Source organism: Alligator sinensis, unplaced genomic scaffold (genome assembly GCF_000455745.1).
Source record: "Alligator sinensis unplaced genomic scaffold, ASM45574v1 scaffold783_1, whole genome shotgun sequence".
NCBI classification, from domain to species: Eukaryota; Metazoa; Chordata; order Crocodylia; family Alligatoridae; genus Alligator; species Alligator sinensis.
The window spans coordinates 481372-494467 of record NW_005842197.1 but is presented as its reverse complement, the minus strand read 5'-3'; the positions used below and the strand labels follow the sequence as shown (position 1 = coordinate 494467).

General features: G+C 48.6%; 1 protein-coding gene across 5 annotated transcripts in view; it reads left to right on the top strand.

The window, feature by feature from the left end:
* The window catches only part of UNC13B (unc-13 homolog B), a 257459-nt gene that overhangs the window by 59917 nt on the left and 184446 nt on the right, over positions 1-13096 (top strand). For all 5 annotated transcript variants that reach the window (XM_025207487.1, XM_025207486.1, XM_025207488.1 and 2 more), the window contains 2 exons: positions 2768-2990; positions 6577-6702. In XM_025207487.1, the coding sequence (XP_025063272.1) occupies positions 2768-2990; positions 6577-6702 (349 nt within the window). The remainder of the gene's footprint in view (positions 1-2767; positions 2991-6576; positions 6703-13096) is intronic.

Genomic DNA, 13096 nt, shown 5'->3' with positions numbered 1-13096 from the left:
CCATAGCAGAGGGGAGCCCGCACGGTTTCATTACCGGCCAAACTATCATGTGCTAAAAACAGCTGAAATCAAAAGGGGAAAAAAAAAAGCTTCATTGGGAAGCATGACTCTGCACCTAATATTTTTTGCTGGAATTAAATTTGCACAGAAAACGAGCAGTGTTTGCACTGCGTTCGTGTTCGGTCCCAGCTGACCTGGGCTGTGCCACGTGGGGATGATTGAGGCATTCAGGAAGTATTGGACCCACTCCTCAGACAGCACTGTCATTTGATTGTCCTTCCTAGACGGGCTCGCGGTGCTGGTGGTGGGCATGGTGAATAATGGCTGATGACGATGATGACGTGTTTTCTTTTCCTTCGAGCGCATTAGCCGTGCACCTCACCTCCCTCCTCGCTGCTCTTACTTATCGACTGGAAACTTGCAGAGATCAATGGCCAGTCTGTGTAGCCTCGCAAAAGCTTCACTGCTTAGGCTGTGAGCAGACCGAAGGGGAAGGTGCCACCACGACTTCTCTTTGGGAAGGGTCTTTCATGGGGGAAGTGCTATACGTGAAGGGGTGCTGCTTTCATTGCCAGGGCACTTACAGGACCGTCGGTCATCTGTGTTCACTTCTTAATGTGTCTAAATTTTAATCATCCACTGTAGTTAGTGACACGTGTTCAATGTAGGAATTAGTGCAATATGAAGCAGTAATGTCCAGAGACGAGCAGAGCTGGGTGGCTAGCCAGCTGATCTTGACTTTCTTTACTAGCCAGTGTATTATCACTTCTCAATAACCTCTGTAATGGGGGCTTCGACCCCCAGTTATTTTTGAGGAGCGAGACAGCTGAGTGGCTCTTTAGCTCACGGTGATAATTAACACCAAGGTCACAGGTTTTATCTCTGGTCGAACTAGATGATCTTGTGTGGGTTTTCCAGCCTTCTCTAGGATTGGGGGCCAGCTGAGAGTGAAACAGGAGCAGAACCGCAGACCAGGAGGGTGGAAGAGAGCTCAGGAGGTCACATCTAGTCCAGCCCCTGCTCCAAGCAGGACCAGCCCCGACTACATCATCCCAGGCAAGGCTTTGTCTGCCCGGGTCTTCAACACCTCCAGTGATGGAGACTGCACCACCGCTCTGGGGAGCCTGGTCCAGTGCTTCACCACCCTCCTCATGAGAGTTTTTCCTAATATCCAGCCTCAACCTTCCCTTGCTGCAGCTTGAGCCCATTGCTCCTTGTCCTGCCATCTGCCCACGCTGAGACCAGCCCAGCTCCATCCTCTTTGCACCCCGCTGCAGGGAGGTGAAGGCTGCTATTCAATCCCCCTCCGTCTTCTCTTCTGCAGACTCAATCAGCCCACTTCCCTCAGCCTCCCCTCACCAGTCCTGTCCCTCAGCCTCCCAACCATTTTCATTGCCCTTTGCTGGACTCTCTCCAATGTGTCCACATCCTTTCTGTAGTGGGGGCCCACAGCTGGACACAGGACTCCAGATGTGGCCTCCCCGGTGCAGAATAGAGAGGAAGAATCACTGCCCTCGATGTGCCGGTAATGCTTCTACCCATGCAGCCCAGGATGCCGGTAGCCTTCTTGGCACCAAGGGCACACTGCTGGCTCCTGTCCAGCTTCTTGTCCCCTGTCCCCCCGCTAGGTCCTGTTCTGCGGAGTAGTAGCTCTACGAGAAAGCTGTAAGCCACTTGCCTAGAAGCAAGCTGGGAAAAGAGAGATACTGAGGGCTGGTCTCCCAGGGGAAAGGGGTCAAAGAAGAGCTTCAGCCAAGCCAAGCAGGCTGTTGCAACCTTCACTGCTGAGAGTAGGGCCAGACAGCAGACCTAAGGGGCTTGTAAGACTTCAAAGGGCAGCTTACAAAACGGCAGTCTTGGCTGCAAGGCCATGCAGAGCCTGCCGGATTAAGAGAAGTCAGCCACTGAACTGCGATTCTGCTTGGCAGCGGACAGACAGCGGTGTTAGTTTGAAGCCAGGTTAGATTTGCACCGTATAGACTAACCAAAGTTAGTTTATATAACACATGAGCTTTCGTGGGCTGGAACTCGCTTCATCAGATGTTGGGAAAGGATGTGCAGAAAGCATGGTGGAAGGAGAGAGCACTTACTGGAGGCTGGTGACAGGGAGAAGCCCAGACTGATTAATGGAGACCCCGGTGCCGGGCTACTAGAGCAGGGACCAGGCGATGCAAGGGGAAGGAGCTGTCCTCCAGAGGTCGGCAGTGTCACCCTCTTGTAGAGAAATGAAATGTTTTCTCGTACAGGTCAAGTATTTTGCAGTGCCTAAGCCAGCGCTCCTATGCAGCAGAGGGAAGCACATTAAATGCTTATGTTAATGATCTTTTCTGCTCCTCGGTGGGTACAGTGCGTGGTTTCTTTTCATCAGACATTAAATGAGAGAGAGAGAAAATAACCCCCTGTAGACAGACTTGTCCTTGCTTTGGCGAGCCTGCTTTTCTGATGGCTAGGTTTCCATTACAGTTTTTTGCCAACAGCAGTAAGGAATCCAAGAAAGTCTCTTAAAATGAAGATGATGTTAATCTCCTCTTTGGTAGCAAGACTTGGAGAGTAAAATAAGCAAACCATCTTTTTCAGGGAGGTAGGAAATGATAGTGAGAAAGTAAGGTAATCACGGCGATGTAGGATATGAATTGGGAGGCCCGTTCAGACCACGGATTAGGAAACGTGCCTTATTTCAAGGGCTTTGTGCTTAGAAGTGGAATGGTCTCCGATCCCATCCAGATGGATCGGGGGGGCTGTGCTCTTAATGGCTTTTGTTTCTCAGCCTTTGAAGACCCTGACAGTGCCGTGGACGATCGAGACAGCGACTACCGCAGCGAGACGAGCAACACCCTCCCTCCTCCATATCACACGACTTCCCAGCCCAACGCCTCCGTGCACCAGTTCACCGTGCCGTCCCGCCTGCAGCAGCAGGGCGTCTTGCGGGATTTCTGCCACGACTCCGTGCAGAGCTACGACCTGGATTATCGGGAATGTGAGGCCATCAGGTGGGTGCTGTCTTCAGAACAACAGTAACTGCCTCTTTTTTTTTTACTAAACTTTCCCAGTTGAGCCTGAAGGTGTTATGGAAATGAATGAGGAGCAGCCTGGAGACTGAGTGCCTTGAAGGAAGCCCTTGTGAGGTGTCCTCACCCACGTTCTGTACTTTTCTCCTTGAAATATCCACTTGCAAACCCAAATGAAGCAATAAAAGCAGATGTCATGAAAGGGAAAAAAAGAAGGGGCGGGGAGGAGGCAGAACACTTCCAGTTGCGATGCTCTGACAGTCGGGTCATGTTGTGTTTCAGAAGGAAAAGAAATGGCAGAATTATCCTATTGTGACTTCTTTCATTGGAGGCAAGTTCACCTTGTTTCCGATTAGCTGTAGTTGCTCTATCAGGCCTGCACACGCAGAGCATTCACGAAGGAAGCCTTTGATCAGTTTGTTCTAGCTGTTGTACAACATTGCTGTGTAAGACGGGCTTGTCCCCTGTCAGCTCTAGGACAAGAAGGGTTTATTCACTTCATTGTCTTTTTTTAAAGATCTTGTTTCTGTATCAGTCTTCAGTTTGTGATTGTTTCTGCGTCACAGTAGAGCATAATAGTCTCCCTGTGGGATTTGACAATAAGTCAGCAGTTTTAAAATTACTTCCACCCTCTTTACATAATTGAATGAACAACATTAAGTGATGCAGTAGTAACTTGCTAGGAGCCCCGGCTCTGGATCATGGCCCGTTGTGTTGGATGCCGTTAAACGCGTAACGAGAATACGGTTCCATGGATTAAATGCATTTAAAATAAAGATGAGACGATGGATAACTAAATATAGTAGATGAGCAGAGGTGGAGTGCAAGAAAAACAATGAAATGGTACTGGATAGCTTGATAAGCAGGGTCCTGGAGATCTAGGGTGCGACGTTTTGGTGCATGTTGGGACAGCCCGAGATGGGAGGGTAGTCACTTAAACATCTCTCCAGAAGGGAGGCAGAGGCACTGTCTCTGTCCCACTCCTGCTTCCAACCCCCGATCTGAAACTGCGAATACCAGTAGTTTCAAGTCTAGCTATGACCTCAGTTTGTTGCTGGTAGATGGCAGGTTTTCTTTAACTTTCTTGGCTTTAATATGGTCAGTCCACATCCGAAACCTTTGTCGCATCTGAATTTTTTTACGGCCAGGTCTAATTCAGCTTGCATTCCTCACTGGACTTTCTGGGGTATGCATTTTTAGTGGGACAGCTGCATCACTAGCCATGCGGTGTACTATTTTTAATGCTTTCTAAGCCATTAAACATACTGACTAATTTTTTACTATTATCTCCTGCATCCTGTTCAGTAGCTGAATTGTACAGATGGGGCTCCCTGCTCAGTTACTGCAAACTTTTATTGGCATCTGTCCCCATACAGATATGTCAGTAAGGCAAAGCTCTGCATATGCTCATTTTGTGTGTACACTAACAAATCAACTGATTTTAATGTGTTAGGTGCTCACAAGTAGGTTTTTTGCTTATGCTAGATTGATTAGATTGCACTTCGCTCCACGAGCTGTTAATGCTGGAGGCTGCAAGTGAGAAGAACAGCGGGGGAAAAAACCCTGGGCAGATCCAGTATACCCAGTTCACTCTCCCTTTCAGCCTCCGCTCTCTGGCTCTGTGTGGCATGGGATACTGGGCATGATACACCCATGGTCTGACCCAGTGAATGGCAGTTTTTAAGGTCTCAGAGCATACGTTCTTATATTCTTTGTAGATCCTTGGCTACTAAACGTGAGCCTTGATGAAGAACGTCTTTGTCAGTCATTTCTCCCCTTGCTGTACATATTGTATGCTTACAATTTTTTTGCTTCCAAACCAAGTGATGCACTTTTATAAAATAGGTTGCTTTTATCTTCCTTGACGTGCTAACCTAGGGATGTGATGGATTCTCCATCGCTTTTAATTTATGCAAGTCAAGATATGCTGCTGCTCAAACAAATAATGGGCATGGTGCCGATGTTAACAGGTGAGGGAATTACACTTACCTTCTTACATCTGTATAGCCTCGTTGCTATAGAAATCACAAGTGAAAGACAAGCCCTGTTTCTTTCATTTATGAAGTATAATTTCTGCTGCCCGTGTAAAGATCTGGTTTTTGCAAAATCCAGTTCATTTAAGCCATTGTGGGTAGAGATGAATTCAAGATTTGTTTCCTTGTTTGCACGTCCTGGGTATCCACCACTTCTCTCCACTGCTGTCTGTCCCCCTGCTGCCCTCCCCGGCTTTGTGGGCCAGATCTGGCACGCAGGCTATAGGTTGCCAACCCCAGGGTCAGACCAGTTGGTCCATCCAGCCCAGTGTCCTGTCTCAGAGGGTGGAAATAGATGTCACCTTTCTGCCACCGTAAACATTTTCATGGTGTCACAAAGGCCAAGCAAACAGATGTCCATACCCCTTGCCACACCACAAATGCTCAAACTTTGTGGCCATGACGCTGTGACAAAGGTGGTATCAATTTGTGCGGCTCTGTCGCAGCAAACCTCTGTTAAGGTTATGGCAGGAGAGTGCAGTCAGCCTGGAGCTGCCCGTGCTCTCCAGCTTCAGCCCAATGCTATGCACCCTGGAGATTTCCATTACTGCGCTCGGGATCAGGCCCCTGAAACCTCAGGGTCCCCTGTTTTGGATCCTGGGGCGCCTGTGACGTCCTGGAGCTGGGACTGCCAGTCAGCCGATTTGCGATCCCAGCCCTGGCATCGCAGCAAGTGTCCAGCTCACGTTGGTGCAGCCTCTGCAAGCAGGGAATGCGTTTGCCTGTTGTTCTGCAAGATCTACCGGCAGGACAGTGTGTTTAGCAAAAGGACATGGATGAGCTGTGCTGTAATGCATCCTGGCTCAGTTGATTCACTTTATCTGGCGACATCTATTTCTAGCCAGACAGCAGCAATAATGCATGTTGTAGAAGGCATGCATGTGATCAGGACACATCTCAAAGTTCAGCGGCCAAAGTTGCTTTCATTACAGGAGATCCAAACCCTGGTCAGTCTGACCGCTCTTTCTGCCATGCAATCCACCCTATTTTCTAAATGATTCATTCTCAAATTGGCAAGAACATCGGCTTCATGGAGCAGGGCAGGATCCCTGGCTCAACAGCCGAGCTGCCAGGCAGACCGCCCAGAGCCTTTGACCCTGATCTTCTGGGTCCTTGGGTCCCCAACAGATCTGCGAGGACACACGGGGAAGGTTTGCTGGACCCCCCCCCCCCTTTGGTTCAGTGGAAATTCAAACTAGAAGAGTTTCAGATGAAACGCTTTGGGTTCAACAAACTGGGATATTCCATCAAAACTTTGACTAGAACATTTCCTCTCCCCTCCCAATGTTGACCTTTGTAAGGGTGATTCCTGTAGGGTGAGGATGTGGATCTTATCTACCTAGTGTGTTGTTTGTTCCCCCCGCCCCCTAAGGCTAGCCATTAGCCAACATCATCTTCCCAATAGCCAGGCCAGCTTCATGAAGTAGCCTACCTCTTCTTGTGTGTTTTTGAATTTATTTGCAGTATTTGGTTTGGAAGCATTATGTAACTATGTTCTTCATGTCTCCCTCCTCCTTCCTTTATTTATTTCCAAGGCGATACGATAGCCTAGACTCCACTGTGAGTGGCCGAACTGACCTAGAGTCTTCATCTGAGTCTAGTCAAGTGACAAGTCGCCAGCACTCGCTGGGGAGCAGGCAGTCTCTAGATTTGTCTGATAGGTGGGTTAACTGCTTTACAGCTTAAGTGTCTACTGTCCTTCACCTTGGTGCTGTGAAGTGGTTTTGTGATCCGTTTCAGCTGACTTTCACTGTTTGCATGCCCTTGCTGTGTTTTATCTATATGGTGGTTTTACGCCGGCCTCGATAGCCTTACTTCTGTTCTGTTCCAGGTGCTGTACTTGGCATGATTACTTTCTCCTAAAAAAAGTACTGAAGTTTTTGTGAAGTACCGGGGGTGGGGGGGAAATCCTCCTTCTCTGGGCATTTTGCTTGCATGTAAACACGTGTTGATGCTGCTCTGTTCCAATCATTCCTGAAGCTTGCAGCCCGTGGCTCTTCACACATTCAGATGGCACCCTTGCCTTCAACTGAGGCTTGTGTGCGTCGAATCCAAAGGCTGGGGCTGGCCAGACACAAGCTCCCAAGCTGCTATCTTTTGTAAAGACACCCTGTGTCTGTTACTGGCTTTATGTTGCGGTTAGAAAATAGCTGCTGTACTTCTGATGCAGCCTACGCAGCAGGGCTCACTTCACAGACACGAGGCTCTTTCAGCCTGAGATCGGTTCATGTACGATTTATGAAGAGTGCAGGTCTTGATGACACGGTGGCAATGCAATTGCCTCTTCTCCTTCAAGTGCTTGTCATAGGTATGTCTTGCTGGGGTTGTGCACGCCTCCCTTGCTCTCCAGCGAAGGAGACTCCTTGTCTGCGCAAGTGTATGTGCACGAAATGCTAGCGTGTCCTGCTCCTCGGTGGTCTATCCTTATTGCTCCTCAGCCCTCTCGACTAACTTTGCCTTTGGCTTGAGACAGCTCCTTCTGCCACAGATTCTGAGAAACACTCAGATTTATCTCCCCCCCCCCACCGCTTAAAATGGGATAATTCCTGCCTCAAATACCCAGACAAATGTTTAATCTGGTGGTATTCAGTCTTTTGGCCCCGTGCTACTGGATCTGGTCCTGTGATGCCTCTGCGTGGCTCCACGTCTGACGTAGCCTAGAGGGTTATGCCGTCCAGCCCGTTCCTGTGCCAGGGTTTTGGACCTTTGGGCAGCCCTTTAGGCCGGGTGACATGGCTCTGTGCGCCGGATCTGACCTGTGGGCTGGGGGTTGAGCATCCCTAGTATAAACTTCAGCCCGTGACTTCTGGTGCTGGCCTGTACGGACACGGAGAACAATTGATCGCCATCCTCTTTGTACAAGCTCTCTCTGTATGTGCACACGGTTCTCAAACCCCGCACTTGCCTGTCCCTTCTGTAGGTTACATTATCCCAATTCTTCCAGCCTTTCTTTGTGTGTCATCTCTCCAAGGCCTCTAATCATCTGTGTTGCCCTCCTCTGGACTCTTTCCAATCTGTCTACATCTTCCTTGAAGTGAGGGGCTGTGAACTGAAGATGGTACACCGGGAAGGCCTCGCCTGTGCTGAAGGGTGGAAGCATTGCTCCTGGTGACTTGCAGGCAACGTTCCCGTTAATGCAACCCAGGTTGCTGTTAACTTCTTTGCCACAGTGCTGTGCTGGCTCCAAGTGAACTTGCTGTTTGCCGGACCCCGCCAGGCCTTGATAGCAATACTGCAGCTGAGCCAGTCGTTCTCTATTTTGCATTTGTGTATTTGATTGTTCCTTCAGAAGTGGAACAATTTTGCACTTGCACTCCAGCAAAAGTGGAACAAGTTTGCACTTCTTCTCAGTGAATTTCACCTGTTTTTCAGACCATTCCCCCCCTATTTTTTTCAAGGTCCATTTGAATCTTATCCCCCTGCCAAAGTATCTGGGACCCCTCCCAGATTGGCACAACGTGCAGATTTCCTAAGGGCACTGCTCCACTCCATCCTTCAGGTCATTCATGAAGATGTTGAACAGTAGCAGGCCCAGGACGTCCTTGGGGGGACTCCCCGTGATGCCTCCTTCCAGTTAAATGTTGAGCTCCTCACAGCTACTTTTTGAGCATGATGATTCAACCAGATATGCATTTGTCTCGCAGTAGTTTGATATCCATTCTGCTTCCTTAGCTGACTTATCACCAGGGGTCCTAGTGTTCCACAGGCAGAACAAAGCAGAAAATCTCCACGTAAAAGACACAAAAACTTGCGTTTTTCCATGACCGGCTGAAAGCACAGCAGCTTCCCACTGCAGGCGGTGCTATTTCTGCTTTCGTTGTATTAGGTTGTGCAAAAAGGCAGATTCCACATTTTTCTGTGGTTTTCCAGGGTGAATGGAAAACTAGGATCTCTTCTCCTGTATCCACGGGACAGTTTCATACGGCTTTTGAAAGCCAAGGTTGTATCGCATCCATTGCTCTCCTCCTGCTCCCATCCATTCAGCCCGCCACCCGTCGGAGAAAGCAAGCAGCTGGGTTATGAACAGCTTGCTCTCGATGCATCCATTTTGGCCATTATCTTTTGCCTTGTAGTCATCGAGGTGCATAGAGAGTGATTCCTTGATGAAATGTACTGGTGTCTTATTGAGATTCGAGCGGCTGGTCCAGATCCATAGCTGCCTTGCCTCCCCCCGCCTTTTTTTTTTTTTTGCTTTTTTAAATTTTTTTTAAAGATGGGTCCTATGTTTCCTGTCTTCCTCTCTTCTGGACCTCCCTGGACCGTCACAGTCAACATCTCTGCAAGAACTTCAGCCCGTTCCTTGAGTACCTGCGAATGAATCTTGTTAGGCCCTGCTGATATGAAATCATCCACTTTATCCAAGTCATTTTAACCTGTTCTTTTCCCACAGACAGAGCTCCCACACCCTGTCCTTGATGCCAAATGTGCTTGTCCTGTGCCAGGTGCCTCTCTTTGTGAAGACTGAAGTTTTTATTTAAAAAAGAAAAATGGTATTAAATGTTTCTCCGCATCCTCCATTATCAGCCTTGGAGCCTTTTTCTGCCCATTATTTGTTTGGAAGGTTACTAATGACTTACTAGCGGTCTCCTCCCCCCCTTTTCTTGGGTCATCTTATGCCAAGAAAATAAAACAGAGTTCAGATTGGGCCTTGGCCATGCATCTTCCAAGAGGTTAGTGAGGTTTTGAGCTTTTTGCCACAGAAAGTTTCAGTAGAGTATCTCCGGGCTTCTTTCTGCAGAGAGCCACGTCTGCTTTTTAGGCACTTGCATGAGCTATTTGTTGCCATAGAGCAGGTCTGTGCTTCAGACGAAGTGGATCTCCGATTGCCCAGGGTCCCCCATTGGTCAAAGCACTCCTCATTACGGCTCGGGCACTCTCTCAAGATTTTGTCTCCATTCCCAGACACCCGCAAAGCTGCACCTGGAACTCCAGTCTGGTCCTTATCAAACGTTAAACCACTGTTGATGCTTCCAGCTTAGCCGGTGCATTTGGGAATGGGGTCTTGCAGTGTGTTACCTAGAGCTCCAAGGTCCCGGCTCATTGAATCATAGACAATGAGGGCTGGAAGGGAGCTCAGGAGGGCACATCTTGTTCAACCTCTTGCTCCAAGCAGGGCCAGCCCCAACTACATCATCCCAGCCAAGGTTTGTCTGCCCGCGTCTTCGAAGCCTCCAAGGACTCTGAACTGTGTGCTGCTTGCCCACAATGATGTGTGCACGCGGACAAGTACTCAAAGGAGAAGGAGAAAGACCTTGGTTTCCAGGCACTGGAGCCCTTTGCAAGTGTTATCCAGGTGCACGCGCCATGCCCTGCACCTGTTCTTCCCTGTAGGGTTCTCCGTGTTTTACAGAGAGGTGAAACTGCGGAGGGAAAGGTTTGCCCTGTTGCTTATGTCCACAGCGTGGAGCAAAAGGAGGAGCAGGGCATGTATTGCAAGGTCCAGGTAGTGCTAAGGCAGAAAAAGTCTCCAGGCTCCCGTGCACAAGGCGCCTGCCTATCTACTGTGGAGTCACGCATGTTAGCACCCACGCAACAAACTTCTGCTCCATAATTATTATTTTTTAAATATTGTGACTTTTATGGCACATTGTGATCCATGCTACTTCTTGTCCTTTGATTTTAAGAAACGTTGGGAAACGATGACCCTGCAGTTTGTTTTTGTCGGTACCATTTGAATGTGTTTTCTGTTCTGTATTTTTTCTATGCATGCTTGCTGCTGTTCCTGTTTTCTCACTGAAAAATGTTTTCAAACTTTTTCTTCCCTCTCATTCCCTCCTTTTTCTTTTTCCTCTTTCCCCGTTTTATTTTCTCTCACGGTCGTCTCAGTCAAGGATCTCTAGTTAGAAATGAAAAAGTCAGGATCATTCCATTTAATTCGGAAGTGGCAGAAGAAGAGCGGGAGAGTAACTATGAGGAGTTAGGAAAACTGCTAATCGAGGACTTCTTAGAAAAGAGTCACAAAAACTGGCAGGAGACCAATGTAAAGAGCTCCCGTCCTCTCTCAAAAAGAGAGAATTTCAGCCTTCATGAAAGATCACCGTATTGCCAGAATGTGTTCTTGGAGTCAGGAACTTTAGATATTCCTAGATATCCTCAGGAATATGACACAATAGATAGGAGAAGGAAAAAAAAACTAAAATACAGCACTTCAGAAAAGAGCGAGCAAATCAGCCTTCACAACGATGGAAGGTTGCAGTTTCCTGAGGACAAAGCCGTCTCTTTGAACGGGGAGGCGCCTATGCCTGAACCTGATGATGTCTTCTCAACTTATGATCAAAGTGCAAAATATAACGGCAGCAGTGAGAGCACGGAGCCGTTACCGGGATATCCAATTTTGCGTCCATACAAGAATGGCTTATTGGTCAAGAGTGGCAAGTGCATCAGCAAGCAGGTGGCAGACGGTGACTGCACTGGCCCAGCACACTTGGGTCGCTGTGAAGAAGCAAGACGTACAGAGCAGCCAGACAATACTTTTGTACCGTTGGATGTGCTGGAAGAGTTGGACAGCAGCGCTTCTGATGAGTTTCAGTATTCCTCGGTTTCGGATGACGAAGCGGAGGACTTAGCTGCGCTGTCACAGACGTCGTGCGATTTCGGCCCTTCTCCTGCAAAAGGCTTACCCGACGACTGTGCTGCGCATCCTGCCTCTCGGTTGCAAAGGGGCAGCTGTGGCAAAAAACATAAGACCAAAGGAGGCAAGCATAGCTACTCCATGCAAGACCTGACGCTTTCTCCTGTCGAGGAGCCAAGCGAGGAGTATGTCGATGCAATGGATGAGCTGCAGTGCCTGGTGGAAACGGTATCTGAATACTTGGCTGAAAAGGAGGAAGAGATGAGTAAATTTGGTACCCTTCCAAAAAGGAAGAAGCCTGCGGAGAGTGCATCGCTCAAACTGCATAATGTTGCTAATCTGATAGAGGCGAACGTGTCCCCTGAACAGGCGAAACCTCTTTGTACAGAGGACAGCAAAGAGAGCAGCAAGAACAAATCGGAGTCTCTCCCAGACCTGACGAGTGTCAAGAATACAGTCAATTCCTTGTTCAGCTCCTTTACGGAGAAGGTCGGCTCGGGCACAAAGCACCTCACGGCCTCTGTGGAAAAGCTTGTTTCCTCGGGACCAGAGAAATCAGAAACTTTAAATCACCCAGAGGGTGGCATCTCAAGGATATTTTCTAGCAAACCTAAATCTGACAACGCATCTGCAGAAGCGAAGGTAGAAAACAAAACTGATGTCAGTGCTTCAGTCCGCTCCCAGATGAGCAATGACCAAGGGGTGAATAATGAAAATCACCGTAACCGAGAAACCACCGAGAAAGAGAAAGTTTCCGTAGGTCTTCATGAGTCATTCGAGCGTACTGCCGGGGGCCAGCAGTCCTCATCGCAGAGCCACAATTCAGTGGTGAATTCAGTGTTGGGGATGCTGAATCCTTTAAAGATCTTCTCAGAAAAAGAGCTTCCTAAAAGAGAGGAGCAAGCCAAAGAGGAAAGTCATCTTGCAAGAGCTTGCGAGGCAAACAGGAGTGAAAGGTCAGAAGAGCCTGCCCGTGCCACCAGGAACAACCTCGTTCCCGAAGCAAACTGCAGCGAAACCAAGAGCGAGGCAGAAGTTAACCCAAGTAGCAATTTGGTGTCCTCAATCTTTGGTAAATTTACCAACTCGGTTAGTTCCTTCAGCTTGAAAGCAGATTTTGACAGTCTGGTAGTTTCCAAGCATCCAGGTGAGGCACAGAAATCGTCAGACTTGCACCACGTTGCCGATCAGCCCGACACGCCTGTACAAGAGTGTACAAACCCCTCAGGAGACCCGCGTCCTATGCAAGGTGAATCGGAGGGTGGACAAAGTAGAAGTAACATGGAGATTCATCCACGTCCTGCAGATGAGGGCACTACATCCAGTCATTTTTTCAGCCCGCTGAAAAAATCCTTCAGCCAGTTGTTGATTCCGTCTGCTGAATCGATGCAAAAAGAAACCGTGCTGGGACTTGCACACGAGCACGTCTCCAAAGATGACACCCCGCACCCCGGTTCATCCAGCGACGAACACGCTTTCTCTTT